General features: G+C 38.1%; 1 protein-coding gene across 2 annotated transcripts in view; it reads right to left on the bottom strand.

The window, feature by feature from the left end:
• The window catches only part of KCNAB1 (potassium voltage-gated channel subfamily A regulatory beta subunit 1), a gene marked incomplete at its 3' end in the record, with an annotated part of 148,654 nt that extends 128,966 nt beyond the window's left edge, over window positions 1–19,688 (bottom strand). For both annotated transcript variants that reach the window (XM_083364606.1, XM_083364605.1), the window contains exon 1: window positions 19,049–19,688. In XM_083364606.1, the coding sequence (XP_083220732.1) occupies window positions 19,049–19,269 (221 nt within the window). In that variant the 5' untranslated portion in view covers window positions 19,270–19,688. The remainder of the gene's footprint in view (window positions 1–19,048) is intronic.
• Window positions 19,689–20,835: the final 1,147 nt, after the last annotated feature.

The following is a 20,835-nucleotide window of genomic DNA, read 5'->3' on the forward strand; positions in this document are numbered from 1 at the left end:
CTCATAGAGTGGTATCCATACCAAAATTCATTGTTACTGCAAGAGCTCTCTTGACACAGTATGAGCACTTACAGAGACCAAGGATAGCCAAGGATATACATCATTAGCCATTATAAATAAACTGAAGAAAAAGTTCTCTTTACCAAATCCCAAGTTGATCCATTGCACTTCTTGAACTGAAAAAAAATGAGTCCCAAGATCGCTATTTTATTATATTTTTGTAAACACTGATACAAATGGAACAATACAAGTAGTAGTGCTAATTCAGCAAAAATATATTGGGCATATAGCAAAAATATCCTTGCTTTGATAATTACATTAATACAATTTCTACTTATCTAAGCACTTTTTAAAAAGAATTATGTTATATTGCTGAGTCAGGTTTCCAAAAAAAATAAAAGAAGTACAGTAGAGAATTAAACAGGCGATCAATTAGCCCAGGATTGTAATTTTGGGCTATTTATAATCATGCACCTGCTTTCAGTGTAACCATGAATTACCAATATAAATATAAGGATGGTCATTTATCAAGTGGCAATCAGTTGGTATGTGTATATATAGCAACATAAAAAGCTGAAAGGAATATTATGATGTATTCTTACAATATTGTTTTAGTGCCTAAGATTTTTGGTTAGAGATTTTATTGTAATAAACTTGGATTATTTCTTAGAATAACAATTAAGATATAAGAATTTAGTGTCACTTATTATTTGTGGATTCTGAACTAGCAACGTGCAGCCTTCAAAGCAAGCTTCAACAAAAGAGTTCCTAGACTTCCAAGACTAAGAAAGAAATCATAGGGAAAATGTGGGTGTCTTTGGTCCTCCAGATATAGCTGAAGAACAGCTCCAAGTGATCTTTATCACCATGACCAATGGTGAAGGATGCAGAGTTAGAATTCAATAATGTCCTGGGAGTAACAGGTCTATCAAATGTGCTACAGGATATCAAGATTTCCAGGGTATGAAACAGAAACAGAATTTTAAAACAATAACATGATTCAGCACAGACACTGAGATTTGGAGAAAAAAAGCCAGAGAGTGTTGTCTCCAGAAATGGAAGACTGATAAGGCAGATGAGCTGCCTGATTTAGCTGAATATTTATATTATAGGACAGTCAGGAAAGGAATACTTTTGAAAAAAGGTAGAGAAGGCTCCAGGAAATGCCAAACAGAGCAGTGAGACTTGAAAAAGCTTTAATAGTTTTCTTTTAGGAAAAAAAATGATGGTCCTGTGTCATTGTAACAAACTGGACCGGCTTTGGGATTAATTATTTATTTTACATGATCTTAAAGCTGGATAAATAAATAAAACAGCAGCTTTATCAATTGAAAAATGATTCAAAATAAGGGTAAGGAGGTCGTCAAGGCAGACATGACCTGTAGTGACCAGCTAAACACAGCCCTTTTCCAAACAGGGCCTTCTTCAACTTCTCAATCGAGCCTACAACCCCTACTATTTTTGGGGTGATCTCCCATCCAACCTCTAATGAGCTTCTTAGCTATCCTTAGCTTCCAAGACTGAAGTACTTCAATCTGCAAAGTGGAGAAATGAGTACTCATCTCAAACAGAAATGTTTGTGTGTTCCAAAAAGAACAGAATCTGTGGGCCGAGTTCTCTCAACTTCTTGCTTACTGATCACACTTTTCAATTCTTCAAATCTCTCCTGCAGATTTATATCTGAAGTTCCTTTAAAACATCTCAGCCTAAACTGATCTAGGATGGATGAAACATTGTTCTCAAAAGGCCAAGTATGCTTTCAGGAAGAGACGTCAAAAGGTAATGAAAGACGTTCTGCACCATAATGTATTTCTTGTTCCCACCCACAACAAGAAAGAAGGTCATGATGTTTTGTGGAGCCTTTTAAACTGATGACTATTAAGCAAGCTCTATCAATGTAGTGATTATTTAGACATTTGAAGAAGCAATCTTGACCTACTAAATCTCTTTGCAAACTAATGAAACAAATGAATTTGGGGAGACAGGGTGCTGTAATGCTGCATTTGCACATTGCTGCTGCAGCATGTTTATTTCTGCCAGCCAAGATGGATCAGAACCAAATTTCTCTGACATCATGTCCTGCAGGACGAGGGGTTTCAACTTCTGCATTGCTGGGTTTGTTCTACTGCACTATAATGCTCTTTTTATTGTATTTTTCTTTTACTGAAAGATGCTCAAATGTATGCCTGAGGATATGAGAACTAAAACTAAGCATTTTATATGTAACTTTTATTGTTTTATCAATGTATAAAATACAAAGGAAAAAATAGGAAATTAAGGGAAGAAAAAAGAGAAGGGGAAAGAAAATATGAGGTACAAGGGAAGAAAAAAGAAGCACTGACTTCCGATTCTTTTTTAGCACAGTACAAGATAACAATATTACAACCTCAACTTTTTTACTTTTACACATTAGTATAGAACTATAACAACAAAACTATCTAATTGGCAAAACCAAAGTAAAGTTTCATTTTTTTCATCCCAATCACAAAATCCAGAAGTGATATCCAAATAAAAAGCACAAATATATTCTCCTCTTTGAATAGAACAACCAATTTAACCATTACTGCTTTACCTTCCTTGCTATTGAAATAATATGTATTTTTATTTGCACTTAATGATCTTTATAAACTAACATCATTTATATTAACAAAATTCACTGTATTCTTTCAGATTCTTTAACCTTAAAGGGGAAAATATTATTTTCATCCATTTTAAAGCACTAAGCTTTTCTTTAAAAACATTTCTAAAAATAAAACATTATAATAGATCTTTTTAAAAAACTTCCTCTTAGCATAGATACTTTAAAGTTCACTTTCAGACCAATAAAAATACAACTAACTCCAATTAACTCTTTAAATTTAGATCAAATTATCAATAAAGAGAGTTATTGAGTCTTAGGATCAAACTAAGCATTCAGCCTAGGACTCAATAACCCTCTGTATTGATAATTTGGCCTCCTACTTCTGTACACTGAATGAGGTGGTGTAAATTGGAGTTCTACTGCACATATTGAAAAACAGAATCCCAGCTCATAAAAAGAATTTTATTATTAATCAAAAATGGAGAGAATGAACAGTTCTACAAATTTGCATTCAACATAACAATGCTGAAGCTACAGGAAAGCAGAGTAGATACCCCTAAGTGTTCAAAGAGGCAGTTTGCCCAAATATTTATCTTTCGCTATTTGTGCTAGCTGCAGATAACCAAGAAGCCAAACACAGCAAACAAAATAGTACTAATGTCTCGGAGTATTAGGACCTTGGAGAGTTCCCTACAAAATGTCCAAGGCAGACAAAAATTCCATAGAAGAAACTCCCGTTCCTAAATCAGTCTTTACAGTATTTAATCCAGATCAAAAGCAGTCTGGAAGGGCCTGATATCTTCAACGCTACTTGCTTCTGACTCTGAATTTAAAGGTTGCTGCACTTTCTGAAGCTCAGATTTATGGATGGATACTGAGATCTAAAGTCCTCAGCCCACATCCTCAAGTTGAAAGACACGTTGAGGGTGACCTGGATTCTTATGAAACTTTTCAGAATTTTATTGCGCTTATTATCCTTGGGATAGAATATACATTTTAAAGAAGTTAAATTTCATCCACTTAATGTTAATTTTGATCACTTATTATACCTCACTTTCATCCATGTCCAGACCATTGAGCCTAAATAAAACTTAGTTTCCATTCAACGATTCAGAGTAAAACATGAATATTAAGTTAAGGCAAAAAAGTCATTACATCCACACTCTTTTCCCAGTTGGGTTGGTCTGCTAATAGAGGTTAAAGACATATAAAGAGATCCATTAAATCTTTTCTTTTTTGCAAACAAAAATTCCTATAGGGTTAAAACACTAAGTATATTTAGTGGAAACAATCAATAAAACCTTGTCCAATTCTAACAGCAGCCAAAGCATTTAATTGTTATTAGTTAGTGATGTATTTTTCCAAATTATAAAATGAAAATACACAGTATGCAAACAGGAATAGCACTTAGACTTATATACTGTGTCATAGACTTATATACTGTGTCATAGTGCTTTACAGCCCTGACTAAGCAGTTTACAGAGTCAGCATATTAACCCCAACAATCTGGTTCCTCATTTTATCAACTTCAGGAGGATGGAAGGCTGAGTCAACCTTTAGTTGATCAGGAACAAACTGCTGGCAGTCGGCAGAGTTAGCCTTTAATACTGCATTATAATCACTGCACCACCACGGCTCAAATGCACTGGCAAGCTGAAGAAATAGTGGACTACTTAGTTAACTGCTGCAAGAAGATTGCACATACTGGCTACAATGACGTGGCAAAGTAGCAACAATGGTGCATTGGAAAATCTGCAAGAAATACCATTCGCTTATAAGTAATAACAAAATAGACAAAGTAATAGAAAATGAAAACCTAAAGAGCTTGGGAACTTTAGAACTCAGGCAGAAAAGCACTTGCCAAATATAACACTCCAGACTTAACAACTGTTGATAAGAAAGACAGAAAAAATCTGGATAGTAGACACTGCAGTACCTGGAGCCAGCAGAACAGAAGTGAAAAAACTGGAGAAGATAACTAAATACAAAGACTTGCAAATAGAAACAGAACGGTATGGGAAAAGAAGATAACAACAATAGTAATAGGTGTCCTGGGTACAATCTCAAAACATTTGAACCATCACTTGAACTCCACTGGCACTGACAAAATCAACATCACTCAGTTGCAAAAACTCTTTACTTGGAACAGCTTACATCTTGTGACTACACTTTTAAGATTATCAAACAACATCTGTCTATTCCAGGTTCTTGGAAAGGATTTGATAGGTTAATTAAAATGCCAAATCCAGTCTAAACATATGGCTGACTATTCAACCAACCATAATAAACGCTCCAGAAACTGCTAATATACCTGCAATTTCATCAGAATTGCTTAGTATATAACTGTATGTTGCTTTGAACTGGTTCCTGCCTGCAATTATATAATTAACTTATTTGAGAGATGAATTTCATGATCATAATCCATTGAAAATCTTTTCAGTTCAGGATATTCAAAGCACTAAGTAGCAAGATGTCAATTGCACCTGCAGAGTGATGAGTGACATCAGAGTCAGGATTGTAATTTGAAAGTTCATAGATTCAGACAAAAAGATTTGTTGAATCATTTACTAAAGTCTTATCTAATAATCACTTTTTAACAACAAGAGCCATAGGGAAGGTGATTTCAGTGAGCAGTGAAATGAGATTTCCCTATATTCAGCTGGACTATCAGGAACAAGCATTTAATATGCATAAGTAATGAACTCCAGACAGATCCTTGCAATCAGTTCAAGCAAAACTCACAAAGAGTTCACAGTTGATGACTAGCTTTATGGATCTAATGAAGGAGGTTCAGATTCACAAAAAAACATCTGCCATCATTGGACCTTAAAATGTAACTCAAATTCACTGCTACAGTAAGATAATCTACAACATTTTTTTTAACTGGTGAGTGCTCCCTGTTCAATATTTTAATCACTCTATGCTATCACGTCTCTCCTCTACTCCTATTTTTCCCCCTTTAATAATGTTTTGGGCTTTTGCAAGCATTTGGGTTTTCAAATTGTTACCACCCTCTGCATAATCTGTGCTTTTTTATTACATAGGTAGTTTATATCTAAAGATATACATTTTAAGTAAGATGTTTTCATTCTCTTTTTGATAATGCAATTCAAATACAATTCAAATACTTTTGGCAAAATGTCAGTAGTTACTCTAGTTTAGAATTCTTAAGAAGTGGGGCTCAAAGCTTTGGGGGAACCATGGATCTTCAAAACTGCACCCATCTGATCTGTACTTCACGTAGTCTGGCCATGTGGTTGTAAATGAAGCAAGCTATTTCAATGATTGCCAGATGCTCTGATGCACAAAACAGGGAAGGGAAATACATATGTATAAAAACAATTTTCATTGAATACTGCAGGGGTGTCAAACTCAATTTCATTGAGGGCCGCATCAGCATTGTGGTTGCCCTCAGGGGGCTGGGTAGGTATAGCCAGGGTGGGCGTGGCCTACTGGGTGGGCATGGCTAGAGTGCATATGGCCTACTGGGTGGGCGTGGCCAGCTCTACATTGTTCGCATCAATGGTGCCTATGGGGGCCTGGGCAGGAGTGGGACAGATCTGAGGGGGTCTGGCAGAAGGAGGGTCTCTGGGCCAGGGCCAAGGCAGTGGGGGCCGTTCCCTCACTGTTTCCAGGATGGCTTCGCGGGCCACATGAAACCACTTCACGGGCCGGATCCGGCCCCCGGGCCTTGTGTTTGACATGTCTGGAATACTGAAAGGACGGTCATGGTGGAAAAAAGGAGAGAGAGAAAATTATTCTCCCAATATCCACAACCTATCTACCAATGAAAATAACAAGCCTGAACAGGAAAGTATCTGCTCTACAACTTCAGAAAGAAACATATCATAATGGTATCTACTTAGGTCAAAATGAGATACCAGAGATTAAGATCCAGAACTCCATTTGCTATAGATTTCTTTAAGTGGTTCTTTTGTGAGAAAAGTCAGAAATAACAAAAAAGAGAGCTTCTTTTAACATGTAAAAAACCAGGAAAAAAGTCAAGGAAATGATTGGTCCATTAGTGGGAGAAAGTGGCAAGAAGGTGACAAGCAACAGGGAGAAAGCAGAACTGCTTAACTCGTTTTTGCATCCATCTTTACACAAAAGGAAAAAACAGTCCAACCTATCAAAAACAGTACTGTAAAAAACAGATTAGGAGTACAAGTTAAAATAGGCAAGAAAATGGTAAGTGAGCACCTGTCTACCCTAGTCAAGTTCAAATCACCAGGACCAGATGGATTGCACCCCAGGGTTCTGAAGGAACTGGCAGACATGATCTCAGAATCACTGAACTATATCTTTCAAAGATCCTGGAGCACCGGAGAACTACCAAAGGGTTAGGGTTAGGGTTAGGGCTGATGTAGTTCCCATCTTCAAAAAAGGGGGAAAAATAGATCCAAGAAACTACAGACCTATAAGCCTGTCACCCTGACCTCAATATCTGGGAAGATTCTGGAAAAAATAATCAAGCAACAAATCAGCAAACACCTAGAGGTAAACAAAATCATAACCAAAAGCCAACATGGGTTTGTCAAAAACAGATCATGCCAGACAAATCTTATTGCATTCTTTGACCAAGTGACAAAATTAGTGGACCAGAGGAATGCTGTGGATACAATTTACATGGACGTCAGTAAGGCATTTGATAAAGTAGACCACAACCTATTACTTCATAAGATAGAACAATGTGGGTTAGACATCACCACCAGATGAATTCGTAACATGTAGTCATCAATGGAACTGCATCTACATAAAAGGACATATGCAGTGGGGTACCCCAGGGCTCTGTTTTAGGCCCAGTACATCTTCAACAATTATTTGGATGAGGGGATAGATGGGGAACTCATCAAATTTGCAGGTAACACCAAGCTGGCAGGAATAGCCAACATTCCAGAAGATAGGATTAAGATACAGAAGGATCTTGACAGACATGAATATTGGGCGCTCTCTAACAAAATGAAATTCAATGGTGAAAAAAGTAAGGTTCTACATTTAGGCAGGAAAATCCAAATGCACAGGTATAGTATAGGTGGTACTTGATCCAATAGTAGTTAACTGTGAGAGAGATCTTGGAGTCCTAGTGGACAATCAAATATGAGCCAGCAGTGTGCTACAGCTGCCAAAAAAGCCAACACAATGCTAGGCTGCATTAACAGAGGGATAGAATCAAGATCAAGTGAAATGTTAATACCACTTTACAATGCCTTAGTAAGACCACACTTGGAATATTGCATCCTGTTTTGGTCACCATGATGTAAAAAAGATGTTGATACTCCAGAAAGAGTACAGAGAAGAGCAACAAAGAGGATTAGGAGACTGGATGCTAAAAACATATAAAGTACAGTTGCTGGAATTGGGTATGTCTAGTTTAATGAAAAGAAGGACTAGGGGTGACATGATATCAGTATTCCAATATCTCAGGGGTTGCCACAAAGAAGAGGGAGCGAAGCTATTCTCCAAAGCACCTGAAGACAGGACAAGAAGCAACGGATGGAAACTAACCAAAGAGAGAAGCAACCTAGAACTAAGGAGAAATTTTCTGACAGTTAGAACAACTAATCAGTGGAACAACCTGCCTCCAGAAGTGGTGAATGCTCCAACACTGGAAGTTTTTAAGAAGAGACTGGACAGCCATTTGTCTGAAATGGTATTGGGTTTCCTGCCTGAAGAGGGGGTTAGATTAGAAAACTTCCAAGGTCCCTTCCAACTCTGTTATTCTGTTAATTAGTGGAAGACTACTATTTCCTTCTATGGTATTATAATAATTAAAAAAAACTTTTTCCCAATTTTTCTACTTTTCCAGATAAAATGTGACTTATTCATATGAAGGGACCTTCGTGTTTTATACCAGACGTACATCTGCATCTTCAAAGTAGCCATGCCAGAGTTATATACAACTGCACATATTCCCAAAGCTGTCCCTCAAATTAAAAAGAGTGTTCAGCAAATAATGTGGAACATCCACATCATATATCAGATTTTGCTTTTCCCATTGGTGTTGCTGAGTTCTACCATTAAATATAAGTAGCTTGTGAAATGTTATCAAATAGCAATGTATGAATGAATAGTCTTCTGGGCTGGGAGACTAAGCAGAATGAACCCTAATTAGTACTTTGATAGGAGACCATTAAAACAGGGTCTGTAGACAAGACTGGAAAGCAAAACAAACATCCTCAGATAAGAAGTGGCAAATCTTTTCTATATGACTACCAAGAAATCTGCATGGAAGTGTGCACAATGTTACAGGGATCCAGCTTAACTCAGAAAAGAAAATATATCAAATTTACTGTTTCTATAGCTTTAAATTCCATGTTGCTGGAATGATGTCCTTTCCTATGAATGTAACATGAGTCAGAAGGACAATATTTGAGATACCAGGGTTACATGCAGTGGAATGTAAGCACACACTATCTGTATATACTTTTCATTAAATGACATGGGCTGCATTTACTACATTTCAAGGGTGGGTTTTGGCTTACCAATAATGTTCCTTGAAGGAAAAAGTTTCACATTCCTGCATTTTGCATTCTGCAAATTTCAGAATTATGGGTGAATTTTTTTTTTAAAAAAAGTTCATTGCTATTGTAGATTAATGAATCAATCAGTTTTACTTTATCGGTTGTTAATTTTTTATCTGGCTTCAAATTATTTCCCTTGTTAATGAAGAGATATATTTGTTTTGATATGCTTTAAAAAAGCCAAACTATGCTTTCCTAGATATTCTAAGAGGGCAAACAGGTGATTGTTATATCTTAGAAGTTTGGGTTTTGATTGGACAATGTCAGTTCTCATACAGATTTTTCAGACTTCTAATTGTATTTCTAAATGCCTGGTGGGTCTTTGCCTGTGGCATTATGGATGTCAGTGTATCAGGCTTTTAAAACTATTAATTAAGTAGTGCCTTTCAACAAGATCAGATAACCTTACATCTTGTATAAAGTGATCTCATGGTTTTTTTTAAAAGAATTAATAACAGGCTCACAAATAGAAGACAATATTGAGCGCTTTTTCCCCTCCTATTTTCTCTTTTCATTTCTGTTGATATAGACGTAAATTGATATATTAAACTGTCCGTATGTTTGGAAGAAAAATAATGTTGAGTTGTACATTCAGACACAGATTTTTTTTTTACCAAACATACTGCAGGCAATAAAATGAGCTGGAAAGAAACAAGTTATGACATTTTGATCAACTGAATATTGGACTTACAAATTTCATGATATATGTATATATCATGATATATTCATATCTGAAATGTAATTTGAAAAATTTACATTTGCTCTCCTACCTCATCTCTCAAGTAATTATTGTTCTTTTTTAACCACCACATACCTATACGATAATTAGATTAGCAATTTTAACACAAATAAAAAGCTCGCTCATTTGTATTTCTTTATGTTGACTCATGACTCTTTCCTACCATATCGGTACTAATCTCCATTTTAAGAACACAAATGTGCCACAATATTTCAGTATGCATTTTTCAGCTACTCTTTTCTAAATGTATTTAATCCCACAGTCACATTTTTAAAAGATATTTTGACACTGATGAATTGATTTCTTTTCTGAGCATCGCATTGAAAGCAGAAAAAATACACAGTTATATGCAATATGAACTGTGAACCAGAACAGTGCAAATAGAAAAAAAATACACAGTTATATGCAATATGAACTGTGAACCAGAACAGTGCAAATAGAAATATTCCTCAAGTAATTCAGAGCTCTGAACTTGGTTATTTTCTTGCATTACCCAAACTAGGTAACATTTTTAGAGCTCCAAATCAGCTTCCTTTTGTCCAAACAGTATTGCATTCAAATTCAAAGATGCTGATTTCAAGAAATCTGAGTAGGTCTCTGTGCAGAGTGGCAATAAGGAAAGCCACTGTTACTTAGGTAAAAGGTAAAGGTTCCCCTACACATGCGTGCTAGTCGTTTCCAACTCTAGGGGCCGGTGCTCATCTCTGTTTCAAAGCCGAAGAGCCAGCGCTTGTCCGAGGATGTCTCCGTGGTCATGTGGCTGGCATGACTCGACGCCAAAGGCGCATGGAACGCTGTTACCTTCCCACCATAGTGGTCCCTATTTTCCTACTTGCATTTTTACGTGCTTTAGAACTGCTAGGTTGGCAGAAGCTGGGACGAGTAACAGGCACTCACTGTTACACTGCACTCAGGATTCAACCCACCAAACTGCCGACCTGATCGACAAGCTCAGCATCCTAACCCACTGAGCCACCACGTCCCTTACTGTTACTTAGCAGCTCTTAAACGATTCATCAAAATTAGGAGATGTAACGAAGAAAATTTTCCTACTGTCCTAATAAAAAGCTTTTGAATTAATCCACATGAATTGGTTGAGAGATTCAGCTACCAATCTAAATTCTCCCATTCACGTCTTCACCTACACAATTAACTAGCAAACTATCTTAGACAAATCACTCACTCTCAATTTCATAGAGTTTTTCTTTTTCTTTTTTGGGAAGAATCACAACTGTGCAAATGAAGCATTTTTTACTTTTGAATGAGGCAACATACAAAATTTTTTGATATGGTAGAAAACAGAAGAGCTTTAATTTAAACTAATGATAAAAGAAAATATAATCACCCTTTTTTAAAAAAATACTACTCAGTATCAAATTTTGATGAAATCAAATTTTGTGAAAGTTACCTAGTCTGATGGTACATAATGCAAATATTACTTAACTCAAACTAGTCTTACAGTTACAGAAGCTGCACTGTGAAATTTTAAAAAAGAATGAACTCAAGGATGTCTGTGAAATTAAATATGCATGCATTTTTAGGAAAAAACTGTGATTTATAAAGTGTCTTTCCCCCCCAAAGTTATTCCAAACTTCCCTGTTAAGATAAACATGGGGCACCTTGATTCACACATTATGGTTGTAAATTTTACAACAAGCAGGAAGAAGCTTTTTCTGTGATGATTGTTACTGTGTTAGTCATTGTCACTGAAGAATTGCCCACAAGGATTCCTGTTAGGTCCCTTAAACAAAAAAGAATCTGTGCTGCTCCTGTATGATCACCTGCACTGGGACTCCTGCCGAGCCAATTTATTTCTTGTTCCATAGAATATGTGGGTTGACCTGTTTCCTACTCACCATTGCTTCACATCCTGGGATCAACACAGTTTCTCCTCTTTTCTATAGTGGACTAGTCACTCATAGTGCTATTATTTCACAGCCCTTTAAAATGTAACAGGAAAATACAAAGGGAGAACTCTGGTATTTCTGATATAGAATAGAATAGAGCTGGAAGGGACCTTGGAGGTCTTCTAGTCCAGCCCCTGCTCAAGCAGGAGAACCTATAGTATACCACCTCAGACAGGTGGTTGTCTAGCCTCCTCTTAAAAATCTCCAGTGATGGAGCGCCCATGATTTCTGGGGGTAAGCTGTTCCCCACTGGTTGATTGTCCTCACTGTCAGGAGGTTTCTCCTGAATTCCAGGTTGCTTCTCTCCTTGATCAGTTTCCAGCCATTGTTTCTCGTCCTTCCCTCTGGTGCTCTGGTGAACAACCTGGCCCCCTCATGTCTCCCCTATTTCTTCTTTTCTTTAGGTTAGCCAAACTCAAGATAAGCTGCATTAGACAAAGGTACACAACATGAAATAAAAAGATGAATGTGATTCAAAAGTACGCTTTTCACACTTCGCAATATTGGAAAGTTACTGTATTTGCTGTATTGCTTCATACTGCAGTGTTTTTATTATTTTAAATAAATTAGTAAATAATACAAATTATAATTGCATCTGTTTAAAAGATTTTAATGGCCACTAGAAAAGGACAATGAAGAGTCACATTATCACTCTCATGATAGCATAATTGAATTCTTGAATTACATTTTCTTTTAAAAGCTTATATTAACCATTTGTGTAGTGGCTTAAGAATCAGAAGCCCACTTTGTGTAGGTTTTATTACTTTCTAATATTGCTACATTTACTAATCATTCGTTCAGGGTACTTTTCTCCTTTTTCCTTTATTTTCTGCTTCAAGCCAAACATTTTCTAGTATCTTTAGGTACAACACAGCACCTGAGTGCATCCAAACTGTTTCAAAGGTAAGTTGAAAAATACCATAAAATTCCACTTCCACTATGATGACATTATATCCTTTATAACTGATTTTCATCTGGCTTCAGGAGCAACTGATATATATTTTTCCTTTCCATGGTTGGATCAAGAGATCTCATTATCAAAGATATTACCTTACCTTGTCACACCCATAATCCATGTTTATAATATTAGTGTATATTAGTGATTTTAATATACATAGTGGTGGCAGCACAGTGGTTAAAATGCAGTATTGCAGGCTAACTCAACCCCCAGCCAGGAGTTGATTCTGACTGGCTCAAGGTTGACTCAGCCTTCCATCCCCTGAGGTTGGTAAAATGGAAGCCAGATTATTGGGGAAAATATTTGTATACAGCTCAGAGAGTGCTGTAAAGCACTATGGAGCGGTATATAAGTCTAAATACATTGTGATAGTTGTATTCTCTTAACATTGAAGCAGCAAAGATAGGGCCTGCAGGACAAATTGTGAGACAAATGCAATTATATCCTCCAATGTCTTATCATTTCTCTGATCTTCTGGCATCTATCAGCTCACTCCACTCAATGAAAGGCTATTCTTAATATCCTAGTTATCTCTGGCACAACAGAATTTGTCAGTAACAATAGACAGAGGTAGCAGTATTATGACTTTATTTATCCATGGAAGAATCCAGAGCAGAAAGAACTTACTAAACATGGAAGAGCTTATAAAACGAGGCATGAATGAATATACTAGTAGAACAATACTTTAAAGAGATATTTTATTAAGAGGAGATTAATTGGAGAAGGATGGAATATATTGCACTAATTTGTTGGGTTTTTTTAAAAAGTAGAAAAATAATTTCCCCAACCTCTGCCACACATTTCAAAACAAACATTTTTTTCAAAAATTTGCAGAACTTGGTAAAATAGTATTCAAGCACACAGACCATTTCTGGGCCATAAATTAAATGAACCATAACGTGAGTAAGGCTAGGACAAAAAAAATTCACTAACCTGTCAGACTGCTGTCATCTCACACAGAATAAAATTCAAGACTCTTGCAAGTTTAATGCCACCTTAGACAAGGTAAACTTATTCTGAAGTTTGAGTCCTCTGTGCAGCCAAGAGGTGGTGTATATATCTACTAAGGCACAATGCCTGTGAGCTGCTTCCCCATTCAATATTTACCAATGCTACGAGGCATCCTGCTACTATATGTGTCTCTGGTATGTTATCTGCAGTATAACCCAGAAGCAACTGCAGCATCTTTGACTTGCTCAGGTGCAAGGCCCAAATCTCATGAAAATTCATATACTGTAAGAAATGGGCTGAGTAGTTTTGCAGCAATTCATATTATTGTGGAATGCTGTGGCCTGCTGATTGGTTTCTTTAGAGGTCCCTAAATATATCCACAACACAACGAATTGAATACATTTCAATACAACTCAGCTGCCTCTGATAATCAGGAACATTTTAATGGTTGCTCATTAGATGGAGGAAGTACATTAATGCATTCAATTATATACATACAGTACATATATGTGCATATATTAAAACTTACAAGCATTTTTACCACAGGTGCAGGGTCTGCTTTTTTCAGATCCACTGATTGTTGATCCATTGGTTGAGACAGGACCAGTTGACTGACCAGGTGCCACTTAAGCCTGATGTTGTCGGCTGAGACAGAGTGACTGACCCAAAGTCACCCAGCTGGCTTTCATGTATAAAGCAGGACTAGAATTCACAGTCTCTAGTTTTGTAGCCTAGAGCCTTAACCACTAGATCAGGGGTCCTCAACCTTGGCAACTTTAAGACTTGTGGACTTCAATTCCCAGAATTCCTCAGCCAGACATGCTGGCTGAGGAATTCTGGGAGTTTCAGTCCACAAGTCTTAAAGTTGCCAAGGTTGAGGACCCCAGCACTAGATAAAACTGGCTCTCAGCATGCAGTAAGATATTGATATTTTTAAAAGCAATGTGTGAACTTAATCTTTTCCATCTGTCTCAGATACATTAAATTGCTTTCCAGCTCAGACTTCTATGTCATATAAAGATAAAATGCACCTAGAAATCAGCTTATGAGGAATAAAAGTTTATAACAGATGATCTTAAATAGAAAAAAAATCTTCTCTATTAAATCTAGTAGTGCTTTGAAATCATTGGAGTGTTTTAACTCCATGAAAAGTAAAAGTAATATTTTTTTTCTTGCTTATCTGTGATCTGCTGCAAAACTCTGCTATTCACGATCCTCACTGCATCTCCTATTTGCTCAACCTTTGTATTAGATAATAGTTATTTCTTCTGTGGTCTTTATATAAAACCACTGACATGGCTGTTCCTTTCAGCTGTGTAGCAGTTAGAAAAAATGTCTACCAGATGTAGAGCCAAAATAGTGTAAAATAATGAAATAGTGAAATAATGAGGCAAAAAATCCATATTCTGCTGAAAAGTGTTATCTAAAAAGTCTTATATATATTTAGGTTTTTTTTTCCTAAGCAAGAATCAAAAGATACTTTGATCATAACATTCTAATGACAATAATGCAACTTTAGAAAGACAGGGACCTTTTGTATCATAAGACAGCTTTCAGCCCCAAGCAGGATTTAATAATTTTACTTATCAAAAGGTAAATGTTTACCATGATTCTGTAAGATATATGACTAGGTCTTTTCTACCTGGAAGTTCATGTATTCTCCAAGTCCTACCTACATAGATCTTGATCGTTTTCCAATTATATATTTTTGAGCCATTCTTCATCAGAAGGTTTAGAGACTTCTTTTTCTCAGGATACCAAATGCCAAACTCCAATTTGATTGTTGAGCAATTGCTAAATGCAAAATTAATTTTTATCTCAAGCTCTTCATAAAGAGTTTTAGTCTCAAAACTCTTGGATATGCTGAAAAGTCAAGAATAAGCAACTAGATAAAGATCACATAGTGATCACAAACTTCCATTTCAATTAATTCTAGAAACAAAGCAAGGCCAGATGAGCTAAAGAAACTTCTTGGTTGAGAAGCAAAACATCTTCAAAGAAAAACAAGAAAGTCCAATTGCCTTGTGAAAAAGCATCTTTGGGACAACTATGACGTGGATGACTCAGGGCAGATAGACAAGGGCAGATAAGTATGATGTATACAATGAAGTCTGGTTAAAAATCTTAGCGTGATGCTTTTTGTCTTGACTTTCCAAGCAGTCATCTACATCCCATACTGATTTCATGAATACTTGAAACTTTGTTCAATCTGGTTCCCTCCATTCCAAGATGGAGAGCAGAAGTCCAACCAAAGTTCATAGTTGATCTATAAAATTTAAGCTGAAGAAAGATCCAACGTGGGTAAGAATGTATCTAATATATTTTCCTGATATGTATATGGACTATACAGTACATGGGTGTTTCCTGAATATGGATGCTAGAACTTAGAATCATCAACTGAACCTAATCATGGCAAAGTCTGAGGAGATACTTCTTTATTCAATGAATAAGCTCTGAAATTCACTGCCATTGAATATAATGGCCACCAATTTATATGGTTTTAAAATGGGGCTAGTTAATTGGATATAGTTAAATAGTATCTTGAATAACTACACCTAGTAGACATCAACACAGAAGAGGATTTCCTTTGGATTGTGATTTAAGTTTCCAGATTTCTGATTGGATACTAGGTATGTGATACCAAATGTTGAACTAGATAAGAATGTGTTCTGACCCAGCAAAACTCTTATGTTCTTGCAAACACAGCATAATTCAGGTGACTTTGTCCTTCTATGTCTCATAGCATTTCTTTGACCAAAGGGTATTCTTATTTTATGTCTTGATTTTTAGTTATTTTTAGTTCAAAGGAGGAACAGCTTGTGAGCGATGCATAGACATCCTTCATACATTTCTAGGGCTAGCAAAAGAATTCTGAACAATGAGGTTTATAACATGGTGATTCTTGTTATTTAGGGTATAAACAAACACTTTAAAAGATGAAGGTTAAAAATTAATAAGAACTAAAAATGTTTCCTAGTTAATGCCATGATATTCAAAGTATGAAAGGAAGATATTATTGTGTAATATCACATAATCAGCCATAACTCACTGGAGATTTAAAAAAAAAACTTTTTACCATGCTTCCAAAACTTTAAAAAACATTTTATAGTACAATTTATAAGAAGATGATAGATGGTTTTCAGAACACTCTGCAAATAGCTATAAGATAGCTTTGGAGAATGGACTGTATCTTAAATGAAAAGAAAGTTAGAGCTCTACAATTCATCTGATGATAGCCACCATTTACATCCTTGACCTGGACCTACCTCCTTGTTCTTTATACCATTCATTTTGAAGTGTTACATTTTTGTTTAAGAGTGGGTATATCACTACCTATAGACTTGTGAAAGTTAAGCTCTAACAAGAAGTTGCCTAATGAATCAAACCACTGACTCACTTATTTCAACACTATCATAACTTACTTCCTATTCTTTTCCAGGATTTTAACTTGATGTTTTTCAAGCTCTACATGGAGATGGCAAGGAATGTATCTCAAACTTTCTGCATGATAGACTGCATGAACTTTACATCTGAGAGTATTTGGGGTTAGAGAGAAACAATAGATCTCTCTTCTCACAGATGGTCTATTGATGAGCCAGTTTGATCCAGCGGTTAAGGCACCAGTCTAGAAACCAGGAGACCTTAAATTCTAGTCCCACCTTACCCATGAAAGTCAGCTGCATGATCCTGAACCTGTCACTCTTTCAGCCCAACCCACCTCACAGGGTTATGGTTGTGGGGAAAATAGGAGGAGACAAATATATTGAATATGTTCACCACCTTAAGTTATTTATAAAAATAATACAGGAGAGAGATATACAAAGAAACAAATTGGAGATGGATGGGGTATCTTTTTGCTGCCTTCTATCCAATATAACATCCTAGCTCTGCTAGCTATATAAAATATGTGGCCAAACCTAACTGAAGTGATCTGGAAAAGATGAAATACCCTTTATATAAAGTGCCGACAGAACTACATCCCATCTAAAAACAATAACAGATGCATCAGATCTTTTGATTCTCTTGATGACTTGGTTTAACTTATGTCTTAGATTTACTTCCTGCTTTTCCCCCCAAGAGAAATCCCTAAGGTGAGATCCATGTCATATTCTCTAATTTCCCCCATAACAGCCTGATCATGTAAGATGGAATTAAAGAGTGTGACTGCCTGAAAGAAGTCTGCTTAGCGACCTTCCACAGCTGAGGGTGGACTTGAACCTGCATTTTTCCTGCTCTAATCCAGCGCCTTAACTTCTTCCGCTGTAAATTGTGCTTTTCATTGCAAATGCATGCATTAAATTATAAGAAGAAAGCTTTCGCTATCTTCATCAGCCAACGAAACCTAGAGCTGCAATACTTTGGATATACTCCTGTTTGTAGGGCTCGAAGTAGAATGGTGCGCACCATTTGTTCAGAATCTACTTCTGAACCCCGACTTTCTTTACTCAGTGGAATTAAAACTGGCATCTAGAGCTTACCTTCAATACCATTCACAATGTTACTGCAGTAAATTCAGCAGGTGATCTGATGACAAAGCAACAACTCTGCTTATGATAGGTGTGGGAATAGTGCTTTGTCCTCTTGTATTCAAGAACTAACCATTCAAATGCCAAATAAATGACTTCTCAAAGGAGTCATTCTGACTGCACCATTAAATACATTTTTATCAAGTAAAAAAAAACATCCTGTTTTAAAATCGGTATAAAATACAGTGAATCTCAGAATTCACTCAGCAACCATCTTCACTGCCTTCTCCTTGACTTCTTTTGAGAAAAATAACACTTCTGCAGGTAAACACTTATTACTTTACTGTACTACGCAATTCCCTTCAACATTTTACTCAAAACAAATCCTACTCTGTTGTAGATAGGAAGTTAATTATGAGCAGAATACAAAAGGGAAATGAGTGGCGTATAAAGTTAATAAATAAATACGCAAAAAGGGCATCCAACTGAGTTTAACAGATATTGCTTTTCTGAACAACCCAGCAGGTGCCTTGAGAGGCGGAACTTTCTCCTGAGCAGATCCTCAAATATGATTCAGTAATCCAAATTCCCTAAATACAAATGGAAAGCCATCAAAACACTTACTCGGTGAAAATTACAAAAATCACCAAAACTTATCTGAGGCTGCAAAGACCAAAATCCCAGTTACGGGAGGCAGCCAATATTACCACAAATTTGGAACCCAAAGCCCAAGATTTCTAAAAGGATTCAAACTTTTTTGGGGGGTGACTTCATTTCTAAATAAAAGGATCCTAGGGTTTGTTTCCTGTTTTGGGGGAAAAGAACTCTGTACGTCAATAACTTTATGTGTCGCTAACAATCTTTTGAGGTGCACGGGATGGTGAGAGGGAAAGAAACACCCTGAGACTCGAAAGGTCTGCCATACCTGTATTTCATGCCCGTCTGCTTCGCAGTGGATTCTTTTAAAGATATGTGATGCTGAGGGGTAAAGGTTCCCAAACTGCGAGCGATAATCGCCACTGTCCGGAATTTTGCTCTGGCTGCATTGACCGCATTCGGAGCGGTGGTGGTCTGTTTGCTGATCAGTCTGTCTTCCCCATTCCGGTTCTTGAGGTTATGCTCCGTGCACGCTATGGAGACTTGCATGTCTCTCTCTCGCGAAGCCTTCCTTTTCAAATTGGGAAGGAAAAACGAAACGAAACGAAACAAAAGCAAAAAACTTCGCCTGCTTGAGAAGCTTAGAACCGCGGGAGCCGAAGATCTCCGTCCCCCAGCGCGGTTCGACGTGGCCTCCCGAGGTGTGCTCGGACAAAAGTGACTAGGTGCTGGTGCAGCAACCTACCATAGGCAGACCAAGCGCGGAACTTGCCAGAGCAAAAAAAAAATAATAATGAAAAATGAAAAATGAAAAAAAAAATGAAAACGGCTTTTCCCTCTTCCTCCTCCTCGGCGAAGGTTTCTTCCCCTCCCCCGCCCCCCCGCCCTCCCCCCCCCTGCGATTAGACAGAAAAACCTTCCGTTTGGTCCACCGCTTCGGAAAAAAAGCTCACGCCCGCCTCTTTCCAGGGCAGGTAAAGCAGCGGCATCTAATCTTCTCGCCTTCACGCGGGGCTCAGATCAGCGCAGGCACACACCGCCAGGTGACTCGCGAACCCCCCGCTGGACAAGGGAAGCGTGTTCCCGCAGAACTCAAGAGGAGCCTGGACGCCGCTAATCCCGCCCCGCTCCCCAAACACCGAGAAAGGTCCATCCAGCCTCCGTCGGCATCTACGGAAGGCCACGCCTCCTCCGGATCCTCCCCCCCCCCGGTTCCCCCGGCGGGAGGATTCAACCTGGCTGGAGGCGAAGCCGGGCTTCTGCACCCGCCGGAGGCTCCCAGGCGGTTCCGTCGCGGCACGTGCAGCGCGCGCCCTTTTTTTTTTTTTTTTAAGGAAGCGTGCAGGAAAGCGCGCGAGGGCAGCGGGTTTTTTCCCTCCCTTTGTGCGCGGCAGCCTCTGGAGAGGCGCTTTGCGGGGCTGCCGACCAGTGGCGTAACGTGGGGGGTGCAGGGGGGGGCGGCCGCACTGGGCGCAACATCTGGGGGGGCGCATTAGATGCATTTTACTTTAATTACATCAGTATTTTCATAACAAACAATACATGTGCTTAGGGGGGTAAGGGTTTCTTTAACTAATCTAGTGGAAGAGACTCGAGTGCTAAAATCCATGGGTTAGGGCAGTGTTTCCCAACCTTAGGAACTTGAAGATGCGTGGACTTCAACTCCCAGAATTCCCCAGTCAGCTATGCTGGCTGGGGAATTCTGGGAGTTGAAGTCCACGCATCTTCAAGTTCCTAAGGTTGGGAAACGCTGGGTTAGGGGGTGCAAATTACTTGCCTTTGTCCCAGGTGCTGACAACCCACGCTACGCTACTGCTGCCGACACCGCGGAAACGGAGCCCCCTTCCTCTCTCCACACACACACACACACACACACAGATGCACGCACGCACGCACGCAGGGGCAGAACAAATGGACGCTAAAGGGCGCAAGCCTCTGTTCTGTGTCTCTGTGTGTTTGTGTGCGCGTCTGTTGTGGGAGGGGAGGAAGAAGAACTAACCGGCTGCGCGCTGACGAATTAACTCGTTAATAACTCGCGCCGGGCAGGCTGAGGTGTTAGAAAGCCTGGGCGCGTTGTGAGGCGCGCTGGGATGAAGCTCCCGTTCGCGCAAACGC

This window comes from Vipera ursinii (genome assembly GCF_947247035.1).
Source record: "Vipera ursinii genome assembly, chromosome: 5".
NCBI classification, from domain to species: domain Eukaryota; kingdom Metazoa; phylum Chordata; class Lepidosauria; order Squamata; family Viperidae; genus Vipera; species Vipera ursinii.